Here is a 19,106-nt window from a genome sequence, read left to right as displayed (position 1 = left end):
TTGTTGGTCTCATCTTTCTGACTTCAGGTTGGAAATTGCCACATAAGTGCATACACATCAAGGTAACCCAGCTTTGGACACCTGGTCAGTGCTTTGTATTGGTTAACTTAGTTTTGTGGCAGTCTGGTCCTAATCCACATTTTAGCCAAGGAAGGCCCAGTTGCTGGTGAAAAGGAGAGATGGCAGCCTGTCCATGATTAGACAGTCTTCACCAGTTTATATGTTACAGGTCCCTTCTATCAGTGGGCTGGCCCATCCCCCACCCACGGCACATATTTTGAATATAATGAGCCATTCAAGATGGTCAACAACAACATCTAAGTATATGAAGCCCAAGGGACACCATAGACCAGTTAAAGGACTGCGGCTGCAACCAGTATTAGTGAAGCCAACTTCAAATCAATAAAAAGAACTTGACCTTGGTACCTTCCACCGCTGTATAGGTGTAAAGCCCTCCTCTGCATCCATTGCTTTTCTCAGGTCTGCATCGGCCTAGGTCTAAAACTGCATTGTTGCTGGCACCCCAAGCCCCCCCCCCCACCTCCTGCATCGTCACTGGAAACATTGGCAGTCTCAGAGCTCAGCCTGGACCTCGCCAACTCGTTGGTGCCAGCTATCACCAAAAAGTAAGGGCCTGCTAATACCTGAACACAGACTATGCTCCTCCCGACTGTCTAAACTTGAACTTAAAGTCACTTAAAAATTCATACTTGGAGACCACGAACCTCTTACAACCAAGCCTACACGAGCCATGCTGCCTCCCAGATTCCCTGCCCATGGCGGTTTGAAAGTTGAGAGTAAGAGAGAGGGAGGTGGGAAAGGCCCTTACATCTGTGTCCCTATCCCCACTGGCTTGCATGTGCAATGGACCAGGTGTCAAAAGTACTCCCTTTGCTCATCTAGTGCCTGATCGACTACCCCCCTCCATCGCTTGAAGACTGAGAACCCTTACACTGCTTGGCAAGATCACCAGCCTGTTACACAGAGAAATCTGAAAGAATAGCTACCGACAACAAAATCACTGTTCTTGTGCGTTACGGTTTAGTGCTCGTCAGACTATGTTAACCATTTTCCTGACTATCTAATTGATAGCTTATATTCCTAGGGGTTAACCGCATTTAATTCTTAAGTGGCAAGTAACCCATTTTTTGGCGTCTGCACAATAGGGATTTTACTTACCAAGAGGCATGATCTGCTTGTTTCAATAAATCGTATATTTGTGTAGCCACCCATGTGGAAGTAGTGTTGCTTCATTTTTGCTCTGGTCACAAGTACTTTACAGCAGGCTTCCCGAGTCGAAATCCGACTGGTCAGCCACTCTACATTTGTTTTTGACCAACTCTCATTGGTAAACTGGCTGCACTTTTAGGTTAGCTTCTTGAGACCACTCGGAGTTGGTACAGAGAACCTCTCAAGCACCATTACCAAGGTTTCTAAGGAATTCTAAGTTTGTAAAGGTTCATGAGGCAGATTTGACGGCTGGTGCTTCCCTGGTGGAGAACACCGGAGAGGAGAGAGCTGCCACGATCAGGATTTTCAGATTCGCATTTTTAAAATGCTCTGGCACCAGTTAGTGTCCACCATATGGGAGGACTCACCAATTGTTGGACTACAGCAACAGGGTCTTGAGAATATAGAAAGCCATATTGGTTAGTAACGTAGAGCATGAACCCCCACAACCTTGCAAGTGATGCATGTATTTCATTCAGTGAGGATTAATACTTCAAGCAAATAAGCACAAATTATACAAGTTACATCGCAAGCGCATAACTACAAACATCAAATATATCTATAAAATCGATAGTGCAGTTTTCCACTCAGTTCAAAGCAAACTACTGCAACCTTTATTTGTACAAATAACTAGCACTGGGCAGCTTGTTCAAGCATATGTGGAATTGTGAATTATCATTCAAGCACACAATTTACCTGCTTCTTGGCCGGGAAAGGGACCTGGATCTGGATCTCGTTCTATATCCAAGTAAAAAAAAAAAGAAAACTTACTAAAAATGTGAAGTGAGCAATGAGTGCTGTTTATGTTACAAAGGGTTTTTCAATTCTGGAAACCATCATGCCCAACATGCTAATACATTTTGAAAACCTAGACAAGCAGAAAAAATAACTATGTAACAATCACTCACCAGCAAAGGGTATCCTCCCCAGATTTAAACCGCACCATACTTTTTAATACGAAGGATAAAAGTCGTAAGATTATGGGGGAGAATTGGATAATTATTTTTTGACCAGAGGGCAATTTCAGTTTGTTTTCTGTCCAATGTTGTAATGAGCTGCTTATGAAAATCTATAAAGATACCATTGATAGTGCAAAAAGTCATCATGGAGCATTTGAGGGTTTGCTTGTATAGGATGCCAGCTTCAGCACATACACTGATATGCCGATAAACTAAAAAAATGCTAGCTAGAGGAGGGGCAACATATATATCAAAAGCCCAAACGTTTTTTTCAATGCATCATTCTCTCATTTCTATTCTCGCATTGGATATCAATTTAGAAGGACCGTGGCAGACTGATCGTCTGCCTTAACCCTAAAGGCAATGATTGCAAATAAACACTTCAAAAAATGTTGAGGAGAGAAGCTCCAACTAAACTCAAAAAGTACTCCACTTAATTACGCCAGTGCTAGGCTTTGCAGAAAAGGGAGAGCACATGCGAGGCAGAAGGGGTGGAGAAGTTATAACAAAAAAGTGTGAAAGGCCACAACAGAGCATTATTGAACTAAAACATTGGGGTGGTTTGATGTCAGTTTTTCCTGCAAGCCATCTCAATCAGTGGCTGCAGCTTCCAGGCAGTCACTTCTAATGTGGTTGTAGCGCACGTACACACAGGGCACCAGACCGGATGCAGATTCCCTGAAGAGATACTACCTTTGAAAGCAGTGGTAGGGTAGGCATGAGCAAATAGTTGGTTTAGGAGCAGCATTGTACTGCGTTAGGGAGATTTTCCTATGCAGATACTACTAGCAATTCCAAACTCACTGGGTTCTCTCCAAATGTTACAAAAGAGCAGCTCAGGCCCAACTCCAAGGAGGGGGGGCGAGGGGTGGTGCACAAGTACAGTAGGTACAGTACAGATGGTACACAGGTACAATACAAACTATTATTCCCAAATAAGCAATTACATGCACTGTACAATGTATATTTAAAACGGCAAAGAGAACAAAAATACACTAACAGTTAAATAAAAAAGCTTTGTAAAAAGAGGGGCCACAACGTAGCAAGTACAGTACCAGTTTTAAATAAGATTTGCCAGTCAATAAAGAGTGCTTGCTGATATATGCAATATTAGGCAAGTAAATGCTTCTTGATTAAGGCACGCAAGTTCGAGAGACCAGTACTGCGAATAAGGGAGCCTTTGGAGGGAGAGTTAACAGTACTAAAGTGCCCCCAAGGAACTTCTGTTTAAGGGAGCGGTGATCCCGTTCCCACCAAATCAGGTGAAAGTAGCACCGCTGTAGGTCCCTTCTCACTTCCTTTGCAGGCAGAATTCGCAGTTGGGATTGTTTAGGGAATCGGGGTGCTGGAGCTCTGGTTCGGAGGGCGAGCTATATATCATGCGACAAGAGGGTCTGCTTTGATCCCCCATTACCACCCCTTGGCAACCAATGTGGGAACACACTCCAACCATAATTCAAACAGAGGGGGCGGTCAGCCAAAGGCAGACCATCCCTCCAAGCATACCCAGACAAAGGTCTTTTGCATAAGGAATTAATCAACTGTCCCCGTCATAACTACAGCCCCTTTGAAGCAAACAATTTTGAGGATTTGGTGGCGGGGAATGGAGGACTGCACTTGGTTGGGATTTTTGGGGGGGGGGGGGGGAGAAGAGGCGGCTCCGGCACCGGGAGTTAACCCTACAAGTAACAATCGTTTAGACCAACCTGTAAATAGGATGCAACAGTTCAAACATGTCCAGGGTAGAACCCTTTAAACCATAATTAAAAAGTGAAAGGGATAGTGTGACCAGTGTCTTCAGCCAGCCTATGCGCAGATCAGTACGGGTTTAGGGGCAATGTGGCATTCTGGTTAGAAGTAGTAAGTCTATCGTTATGATTAGAGAACACTACCAAGAGATTTCTTCTGTAGGAAAGGCAATTACTTTCAGAAGGTAGGAGAAATTAACCCTTTAGAGAACACACAGCTACTCTACTAGTATTTAGTTAGAGTTTAATTAGTTCAGAAAGGAAGGCTAGAAAACATGAAGTCATGATGGTTAAGCTTTACTAAGTTTTGGCTTTCAGTTTGGACCTTCTGGGATAAACCTCAGTCATCAGGGTATGGACCAATTTTGTCTTAGATTGGACCAGTTCCAATTTCAGCATTTCTAAAAAGAGGTTCCAGTAACAAGAAGAAACTAGCATTTAGGCTATCGGGAGACTATAGGGCCAAGTGGTTTTTGGAGGCAGCAGTAAGCATTAAGAAGGGGTCGGTAGCATCAAACTAATAAATGTCTCCCATCAAGAGATGGTTCGAGAAGGAGCAACAGAGTATTTTATTCCCCATTCCTGTCCCGGGCAATTAATTTTAGGCATGGACTTAAAGGCTTCTTTGTCACTGGACCCAAGGGACCTCCACAGAGCTGCTATGCGCCCCACAGATACCCTACAACCAAATGCCCAAACAGCTTCCAGATAAATAAACTCAAGCCTCTTGTCTAATATCTTGGGCTGGTGGACTAAGGGGAACAGTCTGTAACTACACACTACATGGAAGTTGCAGGTTACCACAACTCTGGTTAAAAGTAGAAAACTATTCCCACTGCCTGTGTTCCACCTGGCAGGACAGCCAGGGATTACTTCATAATTCCAACCCAGTGCTGCCATATACCCACATGATTGGATATGGTCCCTTCCAAGTCAGGACAAAGGGCATGCACGACTTGTTTGACAGACTGCTGCCAGTGGGGGTCTATAACCCTTTATATGAGGTCAAGAATACTACAATTCATTTTTCTCCACTAACTACTGCCATGTATTCTCATCTCGCCACCATTCTTCTGTCAGAAATTGTGTAGGGTCCAATAGAGTCCCCTGGCTGTAGAGTATATGCCACCCCTGCCCTACTTTAAGGTTTACCCCACTCACTCCACAGTTAGAGGCCACTACCAACGTGCTTACTGGCCAGTCAGCAATATAGAATGAGGTCTGCTCATTTCATTATGCCTCACCCATTTCCAAATGTATGAGCTATCCCCTCTCCAGGAATCCATTTTATTAGGCTACCTAACCCGATCTTCTCACAGAAAGCTTCCCTGGCCCACCAACATTTCCTCACAGTCTTTGGCTCAGTCAACTGATAGTCAAACAGTCACTAGGAAATAGCTACTTGCATGCAGTCCTTGGGGAAATATACTGCCATCTTCAGCCAAATCCACTTCAAGAAATAAACAGGAAGCATGATGTCACACCAGAACTACCGAGCTGAGAGTGTAACCCGTTCAATCCCAAGCAGCCTTGCCTGTACAGGGCATCGCAAGTATAAAGGAAACCTGCATTCTGAGCCACCTAATCGGCATGGGGGCACATATATGCAGCAAGTGTATAGTTCTGTACAGGCATTTGTAATCTTTCTCTTCATCAGACATCTCCCAAACGGTACACTGTTCTTTGAAGACCTCACTCTACCATAAAAGCTATTACCAGCCCCACAAATGCGCCACAAATACGTTTCCATGTGAGTGAACAGTGGATTAGGAAAGGGGTGGACTGTAAAATAAATAAAATGGGGCGTGGCTGCGTTGTGGCGTGTGGCTTTTATTTAATTTTTTTATTGGCTTATCGGAAGCTTGAAAAAAGAATGAGTGAGACCCCAACTTGAGTTCACAGAACACAGGGCTATTAGGGGGGCATGCTGAAACAGGAATGAACCATATCCCTTTCAAAGCCACTCAGGGATATATAACAGCACAATTAATACATTTCTGTTCAGAAACATTTGCCTCGAAGACAGATTAACGTTGAAATACTGAAAGAAAAAAAAGTATGCAAAGTTTCATGCATTATTGTGGCAAAGCCAACTTCCTACGCTCAGTGCTAAATAGCAGTAGTTTTAATGGAAATATTATACCTTGATCTTTTGATGGATCCAGACCTGCGTGATGCAGATCTAGACTTGCGCAGTGATCTAGATCTCCGAAGAGACCTGGGCCTGCGAGGGGATGCAGATCTAGACCTGCGAGAGAGCGACCTCGTCCTATACAGAAGGGGGGGAAAAAAAGATGCATTAACCATTTTCAAGTGACCGATTAAAAATACTTCATATAGTACTACTTGATCAGCATGTCGCCACCCCCTCCTACCCCCACAGCTGTTATTTGTTGTTACACTACAAGAAAAACATGTCTGCTTCAATGAACGTGAAAAACACTGCAATCGTGTTGGTGCATAAAAGACATTTGCCTACCTTTAAAGGTTTGCGTAGCTACTATTCTCGCAGGAGAAAGATTACAATTTGCAGGTCTCACAGGCACTAAATGCCAACAAATGTATATCAGACATGTCGTCTCAATTCAGCAGAGTGGTGCCCAAACAAGAGTTTGTAGGAAGTTGAGCAAAAACTCACCTCCTGCCACGGCTCCTGCTGCGTGAACGAGAATACCTTCTTCCTCTGGACCTTGAATAAGAGCGAGACCTCGACCTAGTTTATTAAGTTGAGAAAGGTATTGTCAAGATTGCTCAATATGCCTTAGTTTACAGCAGTTTTAGTCAAACTGAAATATGATAACTATAAATGTGCCAGTGTAAACAAAAAGGGCACCGTAGCCTCAAAAATGAGGGATCTAGATAGTCAAAATGACAAAAAATGTCTATATTTTGACGTAGCTACAAATTAACAGCTATATCTACAATTATTCTGATCTTCAAGGTGAATGAAACAGAAGGCCATTTTCACCAGGTCCTTAAATGATGTAAACCTTGCAAAATTGGGGAAAATATTGATGGAATACCATACCTAGCCACTGGCAATTGAATGATAAAACTACGAAATAGTTTCCCATATGCAAATCAACAGGGATTATTAAACTAGAAGTTTAGCATCTGGCTTCCACATGTTTAACTGAAAACAAAATGTACATTTCTTGAAAAAATTTGTAGTTAAAATAAACCTTGCAAGTTTGCATGTCGACCCTCTTTGGCTCAAGGTCTAGGAGATTTAGACGATCTATCAGTCGATCGATGCGTCTATTGTAGAGGTTTTCTTCAATCTAGCGACGATCATACTGACAGCCAAATGAGACAGGGTGGGACTTCATTGCCGCAGGAAGATTTTCTAGGTGGGAATGTGGTCAATCGGATGTTCCTCTTTCTAAATCGTAGGGGGACCAATTGAAAGCCAAATTTACTGCGTAATGCCGGTCTCCGTCTCAATTTTTCTGGCCTCTAATGAATCTTAAAGGTGAAGCTACATGTAGAAGGCTCGAAGGGATCTGGCCTCCTGCCGATCACCTCAAGGTATAGCAGAATAATGGTCGGATTTGCAAGACGCATGAAATCTTAAGGCTCACGACATTCTGAATCAAGGCGACTGACTCAACCGAAGAAACCTGAAAGGTTTTGACCATGGTGATTATTAATGTTGTAGCAAGTGACAACCAAAAACAAACGTATAAAATACACCAAAAATGTACATTTCAAACAATTTACATTTAAGCAACAGCATACATTAAAAGCCATCTTGGATTTTGCCCGTTTGCCCGTGCTTTTGGCACCCAATTGCTGTAACCTACAACCCTGGAGACCACATACATACAGTTGTCAAGCCGACAGGGGTTCCAGGACTCACTGCTTATTAAAGAGTGATTCTTTAGCAGCAAGTGGTGCAGGAAATGCACCCCCACCCAAACATTCTCAATAGAATACCCGATACACAAACCGCACTGGTCCTGAGATCGGTTTTCAGTGATCACAATTTATAATAAAGTAAAAGGCTACTGGCACCAATCAGATACAAGAGGTCCACACCCAAGTAAGTCAGCCACAATAGAGAATTACTGAAGTGACCCTTCCAAAGCAGGAGGAGCAGCCAAGTGCTGCAAGTGTCCCACTCTAATGACACAGGGAAACTACGATTCGAAAATTGCTGCGGTTTTGGTGAACATTAACAAATCTAAGAAATACTGGTGCCATGTGTAGGGAGTGCAGGAGTGAATTCTGCCATTCACCAATCCATACAAAAACACCCAGGAGCAGGAAAAGTCAGCTACATCAATGGAGGGCTTAGCCAACCAGCATAACAGCAAAGCAGCAGAGAGAGCCTCTTCTCTTTTCACTCTTCCTAAAAGATACCCCGAGATGAACAACTCCAAACACTCCCATCTCCACCCCAACAATCACGCTCCGGTTTAGCCTTTAAAGTGTCAATTAATGAACCATGAACTGTGTTGAAAGTCCTCAAACAGTAGAGTGTAACCAAGACTGGTTCACAAAAGAACAAAAAGTGGTGTGTGGGGCAAAAAGGGAGAGAAAGGGTGAAAGTAAGATTATGTACTGTGAGGAAATTAGACCAAAGAAAGAAGTGGGTGACAGTAAGATTACGGTGAAGACAAGAGAAAAAAGATTTAAGTACAAAAAGGGGTCCTGGGGACATAAATGGAATGTCAAGAAGGAAAGGAGAAAGGGGAAATGGTAAAATAACAGCTGGAACAGCAACACAAAAAAATTACAAAAAACATCCACAATAGATGCAAGTAAATTGGGTAAATGGTGTACGCACAGCGCTGAAACTACGGGGTGATTTTAAAACACATACTGTTGAGGCTTGGCACTTGAATGTTTTCCTTTTGTGATCAAAATTGGAGGGAATTTAAAAAAAAAAAAAAACATTCTACAAACGGCAGGCAAATGAGAAAGTACAAGCCAGTGAGGGGGGAAACAAACAAAATAATTAGATCTTTTGTAGATAGGCGGGACGACATTACAAATAAGTGGGTACCAAAATAAACAGTATGTAGCCCGACTAACACAATTAACTTGTGCACGTCAATTGCTGATTGTACTCCGTTCTTCAAATGCACATCAATAACTGTTACTACGGTACTAGCCTTGCACTGTCTTGGGGAGCGTGCCAGAGGTGGGTTAAAAACGCTTCTTTCTGTTGGTAGTGAAGACCAACCATTCAGCAGTAAGAAGAAAAAAAAAAAAGGCTTTACCTGCTCCTATTGCGACTACTGTAGCGGTGACAATCATATGCATAATGGCCTCTCTCGCCACATTCGTAGCACCGGTCAGCAGGATCAAAGGGGCGCCTTGATGGGGGGCGGTCAAATCGAGAGTGACGTGGCATTCCGGTTGACAGTTCCACTCGTATTTTTGACCCGCAGATCACCAATAGAAGACCACGGGTTATTCTACTCGAAAAAGATATTTTGCAACACACTACATCACTTCAAACAGGAAAATAAAAGAAACGCATTTATTTTATTGGATATTTGTAAGGCGCCTATGCAACAAATGGGGTTTCAAGACAAAGGGGGGGGGGGTGGGGCAAGGGAGAAAGATAACGGTCCTACTGGGCATTGAGACATTCGTATGGTGCAAGTGCAGTAACAAGGGGGTGGGTGGGGGGGTGAAGAGTGTTGGTATGCCCAAAATGCTAGGGTGGGAAGTGCAGGGTAGAGAATGCAAGTGAAGGGGCGGGGGTGCCACAGGGGCTAGACAAGTGTTAATGAGAGGCCAGGAGAGGGTAAGTGCTGGGGAGTGCATGGGGTGCAGGGTCCACATGCTAAGTGCGAGGGGGGGGGGGGGCAGTTTCCCTGTATAACTCAGAGGGAACCAGGCAGCCAGTCACTGCGGCACACAGGGATGTTAGCAGGGGAGAGGGAAGGAAGGAAGAAGAAAAGGAGGGTTTTGGAGGAGCTTCCAGAATTTAAGGAGATCTGGTTCAAGCCCGAGAGGGGCAGGGAGACAATTCCAGAGGGAGGCTTTCGCGGACAAGAGTGATCTACCCCCACTCTGCTTAGCAAAGCGTATGATCTGCAGAGAGTTGGAGCTAGAAGACTGAAGGGCTCTAGCAAGGAGGCATTTGGAGGAGAGAGAGTTGGATGTAGCAGGGTCCCAAGCCCCAGAAAGTCTTGTGGATGATGCAGAAGGTCCGGAACTTGATCCTAGCAACCAACAACAACAGGGACCCAGTGGAGAGATTTTAGGGCTGAGAGATGCTGTCCCTGGGCTTCAGGCCAAGGAGAAGTCTTGCAGTCTTATTTTGGATTAGTTGAAGGGGCCGAAGGGAAGATAAAGGAAGATTCAGGACAGGCTGTTGCAGTAGTCCAGCCTACAGAGAACCAGAGCTCTGGAGACAACATTGAGTTTCTGGGGGAAGGTGAGGAAAGGGAGAATGCCTCTGAGGAGGTGCAGCCGATAGAGGGCCTTCTTGTCAAGGTCTGTGATGTGAGGAGAGAGGAGTCAAAGATGACACCAAGGTTTTTTTGCCTCACGAGAATTGGCGGCCAGAGGATGGGGGGAGCTGGGGTCCCAATGAGAAGGATCTCAGTCTTACTGGCATTAAGGCATACATCATTGGCAGCACACAATGCCTGAATAGCAGTCAGGCGATCAGGGATGAGAGATAAGGCAGTAGAGGGAAGCTTGAAGGAGAGCTGCTTGTCTGCATAACACTGGCAGTGAGGAGAGAAGGAGATCATCAGGTAGGCCAAAGGGGCAAGGTAGATGTTTGAAGAGCTACAGAGAGGATAGAGCCTTGAGGGACGCTGCAGGAGGAGCATGTGATAGAGGAGAGAAAAGGGCCCAGTGACCTGCAAATGTCAGTCGGAGAAGGATGAGGTCAACCAGTCAAGCGTCAAGCCTGTGATGCCAAGGGTGCCGGTTTGTCTGGGTGACACGATTGACCGTGTCGAAGACAGAGGAAAGATCCAGAAGGATAAGAACAGATGGGGAGTTGCAAGCAAGATTTGAGAGCAAGTCATCACGAGTGTTCAGTAGAGCAGTTTACGTACATCTGGAAATACAAATTCAATAGGAGCTTCCTAGTCTGGCAATGGTTAATTGTAGTCAAAATAACTCATTCAGTTAATTCATTTGAGAAAAATATCAATTACCAACAATCGAAGAATAAATTGCATGCACTATCTCGGACTGTGAACTTACTTTCCATCCAGATCACGGACAGCATCTTCTGCATCTCTGGGATCTTCAAACTCCACAAAAGCAAACCCTGGAGGGTTTCTTGCAATCCACACGGTTCTCAAGGGACCGTAATAACTGAAAGCACGTTCCAACTCGCCTTTTCCTGCTCCTGTTCCAAGGTTGCCAACATACACCTTGGTCTCTATTGATAAAGGAAAGAGTAAATATTTTTTAGCTGATAAGACGGGCAGCATTCATTTGGTTTCCTGCGGTTTTCTAAAGTGGAATGCTTCCAATTTAGTTTCTAAAATGGGAAATAAGATGACCAGACAATCTTCAAGTGTCCTCCATTCTAAAGTTGAATGCCAATCCGTTGAACACAATGGGGATGGAGGGAAATTTCTGCATTTCTGCCAGCGTTGTGGGACATTTGTTCATGTGCTGACTTTCTTCTTGATGGTGGTAATTTGGCACCTTCCAAGTACAATGGAGAAAGTGCGTAGCTCTGCCAAAGGGTACACACAAATAAAATAAACAGACGACATAGGAGCGTGTGAGAACCATCTTAAATATAATCCCCCTTGAGATAATGGCACTGAAAGTCTCTTTTCTACGAGAGTTACCACCCTATGTAATATCTGCCAACACGTTTTTACATAAAGCCATAGCTTGAGCGGGTTATTCGCCCCACTGGAATCATCAGAACCCTGCCACACCAAAACAAGCCAAATGCCAACTTTACGATCCACCTACATGACTTGTAAAAGGAGGACAGAATAGAATAGCCATTGATCATAGTGGGAAAGAAAATCTTGTGACTTCCACACAGGACATCTTAGTTATTCTGTGGACTGAGCACTAAACAACAATGTCCTGTTTCTACAGTTTTAACAGTCTACTACTTTAGTTCTCAATGTGTATTTATCCGGTCTGCTACGATTTTTCGTAAGTGATACTGCATTGATTGCTGAACTTGTATACACAAAAGCTCATGTTAATTCAGCGTTGATTTTTAAAAGAAAAAAAGAAAGGAAAACAATAACGATTCGATTATGAAGATGGTACAAGTGGTTTAATTTAGAAACAGGAGACTGGATATGAAAACATTGTGCAAATGAGTTATGAGTTCCTATATCAGAGTGTAACATTTTATTTAGCCTGGAAATTTGTAATGTTGCAATTAACCTGAAAGAAGCTCACTAGTGGTCGAAGGAAATGCGATGTGACCCTCAGGCGAAACCCGGGTCGGCAGGATATAAATTGTGCTAACCGGCATGGTATATTGTGCAGACTGGGCATATTTTGTAAAAACTTCACATGGTATGCATATGCTGTATATAAAAGGGTCTCCATTTATGAAAATGTAATGAAGATGGATGCAAGTCATTGGTTATATAGTAAAGAATTTGAGATATTGTGAATACACCGAAGTGTATCACAGTAGAAGAAAACGAAGAGAAAAGTTGAGACGCATACAGGGTGGTGTTGCGTTTATTTGTTGAAGAAGGCTACTACAGGGAGGAGCCAGACAGACCCAGTGAAGCCTTAATTGAGGAGGAAGAGTTGAGTGTTATAATGTGACTTCTCAGCACAAGTCAGATCACTTCAGGTACCTGTGGGCATAGTGTGCAACACTCCTTTTTTAAGATGGTAAAACAAGTACAAAGACAGACAATTGAAACAAAGATTTTACAGTGAGCGAACATGTTATGTTACTTTGCATTTATATAGCGCCTTATGTACCATTGGTATGATCTCAAGGCGCTGGTAGGTTGAACGCCCTCGGGAACCGAAGTTCAAGTCAGCAGAGAGAGGAGAGAGTCATAAGGTGCGAGTGCGCACCGGATATGTGTGCAGCTGGTGTGGCATTCGTGTGATAGCTGCTTATTAGCGGTTGGTGACGTGATTTGATCGAGATCAAGAGAATGCCTTTGTTCTGGTAGGTTGTTATCCAGACCGATTCTGGCTGCGTTAGGCCCGAGGAGAACGCCTAGGTTGGAGGGTGTGTAACCAGCTGTGTTTAGTTAGGATGATGGGAAGTATGAGGCAAATGATGGTATGACAACAGCTATACCGAATGGTGTCATGGTATCGCTGTGTTCTAGTTGAGTGGTGGTGTAAGGAAGAGAGTAAGCGTGGAGATGTGATATGGTGGTTTACCTTAGGTGCTTAAGATCGAGCACACTCCAATAGTTCTATGCACTCCGACTGTTCCATGCATTACAACCGTTTCAAGCACCCCAAACTGTTCCATGCTCTCTCAAAAGTTCCATGCAAGACAATCCGTTCTATTCATTCAGATGTATGCGCTCCAACCATTTTATGCGCACCAACCATTTTATGCACTTCATATCGTTCCATGCACTCTAATCATTTTTTTGTATAGTGTCCATTCCGTGCCCTCCATCTGTACTGTGCATCCCATCCATTGCATGTGCTCGCTCAGTTCTATGAATTCCTTCTGATCAGTGCACTTCGTCCGATCTATGCATGTTATCCCTTCATCATCCGGTCTGCTCCCTTCATTCGTTCAAACCACGTTATCCGTTCTCTATGCGTCATTCATCCACATACTTGACCCGTCCCAAACACCCTGTTTCACCCGTTCCATCCACATACGTCATCCGTTCATCCACCTACTTCATCCGTTCCATCCACTTCACCGGGTCCACCCACTTCGCTTGATCCAACCACATCACCCGTTCTATCCACATACTTTATCCGTTCATCCATCTACTTCACCCGTTTGCTCCACACTCGTTCTTCCACATACTTCACTCGTTCATCCCACACTCTACACATGCCCCGCATCCGCTCCACACCCTACATCCGCTCAACACCCTAATTCTGCTCAACACACCCTACACTCGCTCCACGCTCTTATCTGCTCCACGTTCTCATCCGCTCCATGCCCTCATTCCTTCTGCACTCTCATCCGCTCCACGCTCTCCGCTCTCATCTGCTCTGCGCGCTTCATACACTCCACAGACTTCATCCGCTCAACCGACTTCATCTGCTCCACTCATTTCACCCATTCATCCTGCATTATCGGTTCAACCCATGTCACATGTCGCAAGCACTCGGTCCGTTCCATGTTTTCCATCTGTCCCATGCACTACACCCTTCTCATGCACTCGAATCGTCCATTCTATTCGTTCCATTTATACCATGCACTCCTACATTCCATGCCATCTATCTGTCCATGCACTCTAGATGTTCTGTGCACTCATTCGTATCCTGTATTCATCTTTCCATCCTCTCCATTTTTTTCCTCTCGTCCATTGCAATCATTTCATCCATTTTATTAATTTCAATTATTTTACTGATTTCATACAATTTACCATGCAGTGTGTTCTGCCTAAGCCCCCCGGACACCGAGGTGAGGGAATCATAATACAAGGACATCTATACCAACATGCCACATTCAAGAGATACCAGACCAGCCTTGGTTTTAACTTTGCATTCTGGGTTTGAAGTCCTTGATTTATCATTGTGAAACCCAGGATGGACTACAAGTCCCAAAATGCAAAGTTAAATCCAAGACTGGCCAACTAACCCCTGAATGGAATGGGGAATGTTTGCACGTATGGAAGAGATCTTCTTATGTTATGAGAGAGAGAGAGAGAGAGAGAGAGCGAGAGAGAGAGAGAGAGAGAGAGAGAGAGAGAGAGAGTCGTAAAGTGCGTGGGCGCACCAGGTATGTGTGCAGCTGGTGTGGTTGTTGCATGATAGCTGCTTTTTAGTGGTAGGTGTGGTGCTGAGGAGATCAGTTGAATGTGTTCAGTCTGGAGGGTGGACATTCAGACTGAGTTCTGGCTGCGTTAGGCCGGAGGAGACGCCTAAGCTAGCCGGTGTGCGCTAGCTAGCTGTGTTTTATTAGGATGATGGGTGGTTTGATGAGTCATGTTAGTATGAGAACAGCTTTACCGAATGTGTCATAGTACTGCTGTGTTCTAGTTGAATAGTGGTGTATAGGAGAGAGTAAGCGTAGTAGTGTGACATTGTGGTAATCAGTAAAGTGTATGCGACCAGGCATACTCAATGATGTTGGGAATACCATCTCAATTCAACTCTAACACAGTGACGCTATTAGGGCATATTTCTAAGTTCAACTTTAAAACAGTGACGCTATTGGGGCAAACTCAATGATGTTGGGAATACCGTCTAGATTCAACATTAGCACAGTGATGCTATTAGGGCACGCTTTCTAAGTTCAGCTTTAACAAAGTGACGCTATTAGGGCGCACTTCTAAGTTCAATTTTAACCCAGTGATGCCAATGGGGCACACTTTGTAGATTCAACTTTAACACAGTGACGCTATTAGGGCATACTTTCTAGAATCACTGGCTCCATTTGCAGATTATTCCCACTTTCTAAGTTCGATTATGCCATAGGGTGGGAGTATTCACGTATTCTACGATGAAATGGACTATAGTTCTGTTCTTAGGCACACTTTCTAAATTGAGGTAGACCGCTATTAGGTACACTCTCAAAGTTGAACCAGACTACAGCCACACCACCAGGGACACTTATAAATTCAACTTTGATACAATGTGGCCACCAGACACACTTTCCAAGTTGACCAGATCCACAGTCGCACCACTAGGCACACTCTCCAAGCCGAACCAGAACACAGCTACGCCACTAGACATACTTCTAAAATCAACTTTGGCACAATGTGGTTATTAGGCACACTTTCCAAACTGAACCAGACCACGGACACGCACACTTTCTAAATTCAAACTTTAGCACAGTGAGGACACTAGACACCCTCTCCAAAATGAACCAGACCACAGTCACGCTACTAGGAGCACTCTCAAAGTTGAACTAGATCACAGACATGCTATTCGGTACACTCTCTAAATTGAATTAGACCACAGTTACGCTACTGGGCACAATTCCAATTCAACCCTGGGACCATGTGGCCACTAGGCACACTTTCTAAATTTAACCAGACCACGGCTATGCACACCCTCTAAATTCAAACGTTAACACAGTGGTGACACCAGACACACTCTTTAAAATGAACTAGACCATAGCTACACCACCAGGCACACTTCCAAATTCAACTTTGGCACTACGTGGCCACCAGGCACACCTTCCAAACTGAACTAGACCACAGTCACGCTACTAGGCACAATTCTAATTCAACTTTGGGACTGTGTGGTTATTAGGCACACTTTCTAAATTGAACCAGACCACGGCTACGCACACTCTCTAAATTCAAACTTAACACAGTGGGGATATTAGACACACTCTCCAAACTGAGCTAGACCACAGGTACGCCACTAGGCACAATTCCAAATTCAACACAATAAGGTAACTAGACACACATTCAAAATGGACCAATCCACAGTCACGCCACTAGGTGCACTCTCCAAATTGAACCAGACCACAGTTAGGCCACTTGGCATACCTTCAGATTCAACTCTGGCACATAAGGTTACTAAGCAGACTTTCCAAATTGAACCAGGCCACAGCTGCACTACTGGCACACTTTCTAAATTTAGGTTTGTTAGACACACTCTCCAAAATGAACCAGACCACAGCTACACTATTGTGCATATTTCTAAATTCAACTTTGGCACAATGTGGTTATTAGACACTTTCCAAATTGAATTAATCCACAGTCATGCCATCAGGCACACTCTCCAAGCTGGGCCAGACCACAGCTACGCCACTAGGCACAATTCCAGATTCAACCCTGGCACAGTGATGTCACCAGACATACTACTCTAAATTGAACTGGGCCACGGCCATGCTACCAGACACACTCTCCGAGTTTGTGAGGACTGTGCAGACAGTCTAGATGCGACACTCGGCCCTTCCAAACTAGTCAGGCATGCTCAATGCAGTCTGGGTGGAAGAAACTAAGAACAGTAGGGCCTGTAGGTCCGAGTGGCAGGGCCGTCCAGAACGAAGCAATTGCTCCAGTCCCCACCCATGCCACACCCACTCCCTGGTTAGTGCTGGCCTCCCGCGGACACCTGCAGACCGATCCAGAGCCGTCTGGAGAAGGAGCCGCCCTTTGCCTTGGCTTGGGAAGCTCTTACGCGAATTCCTCACCTCCGTGACTCTCTGGGCGTCTGCAAAACGCACTGCATGCAATCAGTGATGTTTTCTAGCTGGGCTGTGCTGCCTAAAGTGCACTTTGTCCCATGATGTGTCCATGCAATCAAATGTGGCTCTGATGAGAAATTGGTACGCAGTGATTTTAACAAATAAAAAACAGAGACTAACTTTAATAAAGAAACAATAATAAAAAAAGATCGACTGTGTATTTAAAATGCATATAGGTGGGGTAAGGGGTTAAAACGGATGGGCGTGGGTTTAAAAGCATAGGGAAACTGGAGGTTTGTGGGCCCCCCAAAATAAAAATGCGATACTCGTTATAAACTTTATTAAAGCATTCTCTGGTATTTAATTCGTTATAATCACATGCAACCGTTAACAATAACCATTATTATTCTACATTTAATTGTCTGATCTGTTTCGGTGGAGGAGTTCTGTGTCGAGATATGTTGTTGCTCAGGTTGGGATGTATGGGCACTACATTTCCCTAAACGTCATACTAATCCACCACAGATACACCACCATAACTGCACACCGTAAGATTGGGCACTGGCGACAGACACCACAGACCACACAATTACCTTTATCTGGAACGCACATTAACCAGTGCTACCGATATCTCACAAAATAACTAAAAACGTAGACACTACAGATCTGCACAAATCAACACTGCATCAATGCAGCCCTGCCCCTCTGCTACTAAGTTAGTCGCCTACCCCCTGTAGTCCCTAGAAACGGTGCCCCTTTCCCCTCCGATTTCCCCCACTTTGTTTTCAGCTTCCAGCCTTCGTTTCCAGTCAATTTCCCTTGTCCACCCCACTCACCCTCAATAGCCCTGCCTTCATACCAACTTTCTGCTTCTCCAACTGGCCTCCCTGAACGCAGTCAACTTGCCTCCTTCTCCCCAACCGCCCCTGAACTCGCTTTCCCACAACTCCCTACTTCTACCCAACCGCCTTCTCCAACCCTTCTCCATAACTGTCCCCTACTCACCTTCTCTGCACCCCCCCACCCCAATGGCCCCCCTACTCCCCCAACAGGTCCCCTTATCCCCCACCCCAACTCCCTGCCCCTTATCCCCTAGCTGATCCTCTCCTCCCAAATGGCCCAATCCCTTCTCACCAAACTGCCCCCTTCGTACTACCTGCCCTTCTCTCCCAGCAGCCCCTTTCTCTCCCCACCTACCACCCGTCTTCCCAACTGCACCTGCCCCATTCTAAACCAACTACCCCTTTTCTCCTTAACTGTACGCTCCCTTCTCCCACAACTGTCCCTTCTCCTGAAACTGCCCTCCTGGCACCTTCTCATCCAAGCCCCCCACCCCCGCTCCTTGAAGCGCCCTCTTCGTCAACTAAACACTCCCCCCCCAAATGCCACCTTCAACCCACCTGCCTACTCTCACCAAACTGCCATCTCTTTCCCCAACCACCCCCTCGTCTCTGTCCTCACTGCACTGCCCACCTTTTCCTACATCAACTGCCGCTCTTCTTGGATGAGGGGCTCCCATCTCTAACCCGTAGGTCCCTTCTCCATTGCCCAAACAAACATTCAGGTCCGCTCCCTCTCCCCTTACTTGTGTGGTAAACTCAGCAATGTTGTTTATAATTGATGATCCCCATTACGCTTCTGCTACCGAAAGGCTCGGAAGGGAACTCGGAGCCTGCATGACACTACCCGATTCTCTCAACACAAACGAAGAGAGTTCTCCACGAACTACCGCTACGATTTCCCCTTGCTTGGGTATAAAGGCTGTTATGGTGCCTTAAAGAAGGATGAATAAATAGGGTGTTGCGCAATGTCACGAGTCAGTGCACGAGCAAACCTCAGTGAGCAAGCAGCCTGTGTCCATTGTCAGTTATTCACGAGAGCCTGTGACCCTCATCGGTGTGTCTATAGCAACACAATGGCGACGTGGAGGTTGTAAGAGCGGAGACACGC

General features: G+C 44.9%; 1 protein-coding gene across 2 annotated transcripts in view; it reads right to left on the bottom strand.

Moving 5' to 3' along the window:
* Window positions 1-19,106, bottom strand: part of LOC138467638 (serine/arginine-rich splicing factor 7-like) — an 88,953-nt gene that overhangs the window by 45,940 nt on the left and 23,907 nt on the right. Inside the window, exons 2-6 of one of the 2 annotated variants that reach the window (XM_069607801.1) lie at window positions 11,117-11,297; window positions 9,163-9,363; window positions 6,576-6,650; window positions 6,081-6,206; window positions 1,927-1,968 (exon numbers count right to left, since the gene is read on the bottom strand). In XM_069607801.1, the coding sequence (XP_069463902.1) occupies window positions 1,927-1,968; window positions 6,081-6,206; window positions 6,576-6,650; window positions 9,163-9,363; window positions 11,117-11,297 (625 nt within the window). The remainder of the gene's footprint in view (window positions 1-1,926; window positions 1,969-6,080; window positions 6,207-6,575; window positions 6,651-9,162; window positions 9,364-11,116; window positions 11,298-19,106) is intronic. The other variant, XM_069607802.1, reaches the window with a different exon arrangement.

Source organism: Ambystoma mexicanum, chromosome 4q, assembly GCF_040938575.1.
Source record: "Ambystoma mexicanum isolate Mex_15411 chromosome 4q, UKY_AmexF1_1, whole genome shotgun sequence".
Lineage (NCBI taxonomy): Eukaryota > Metazoa > Chordata > Amphibia > Caudata > Ambystomatidae > Ambystoma > Ambystoma mexicanum.
This window is presented reverse-complemented; position numbering and strand designations above follow the sequence as displayed.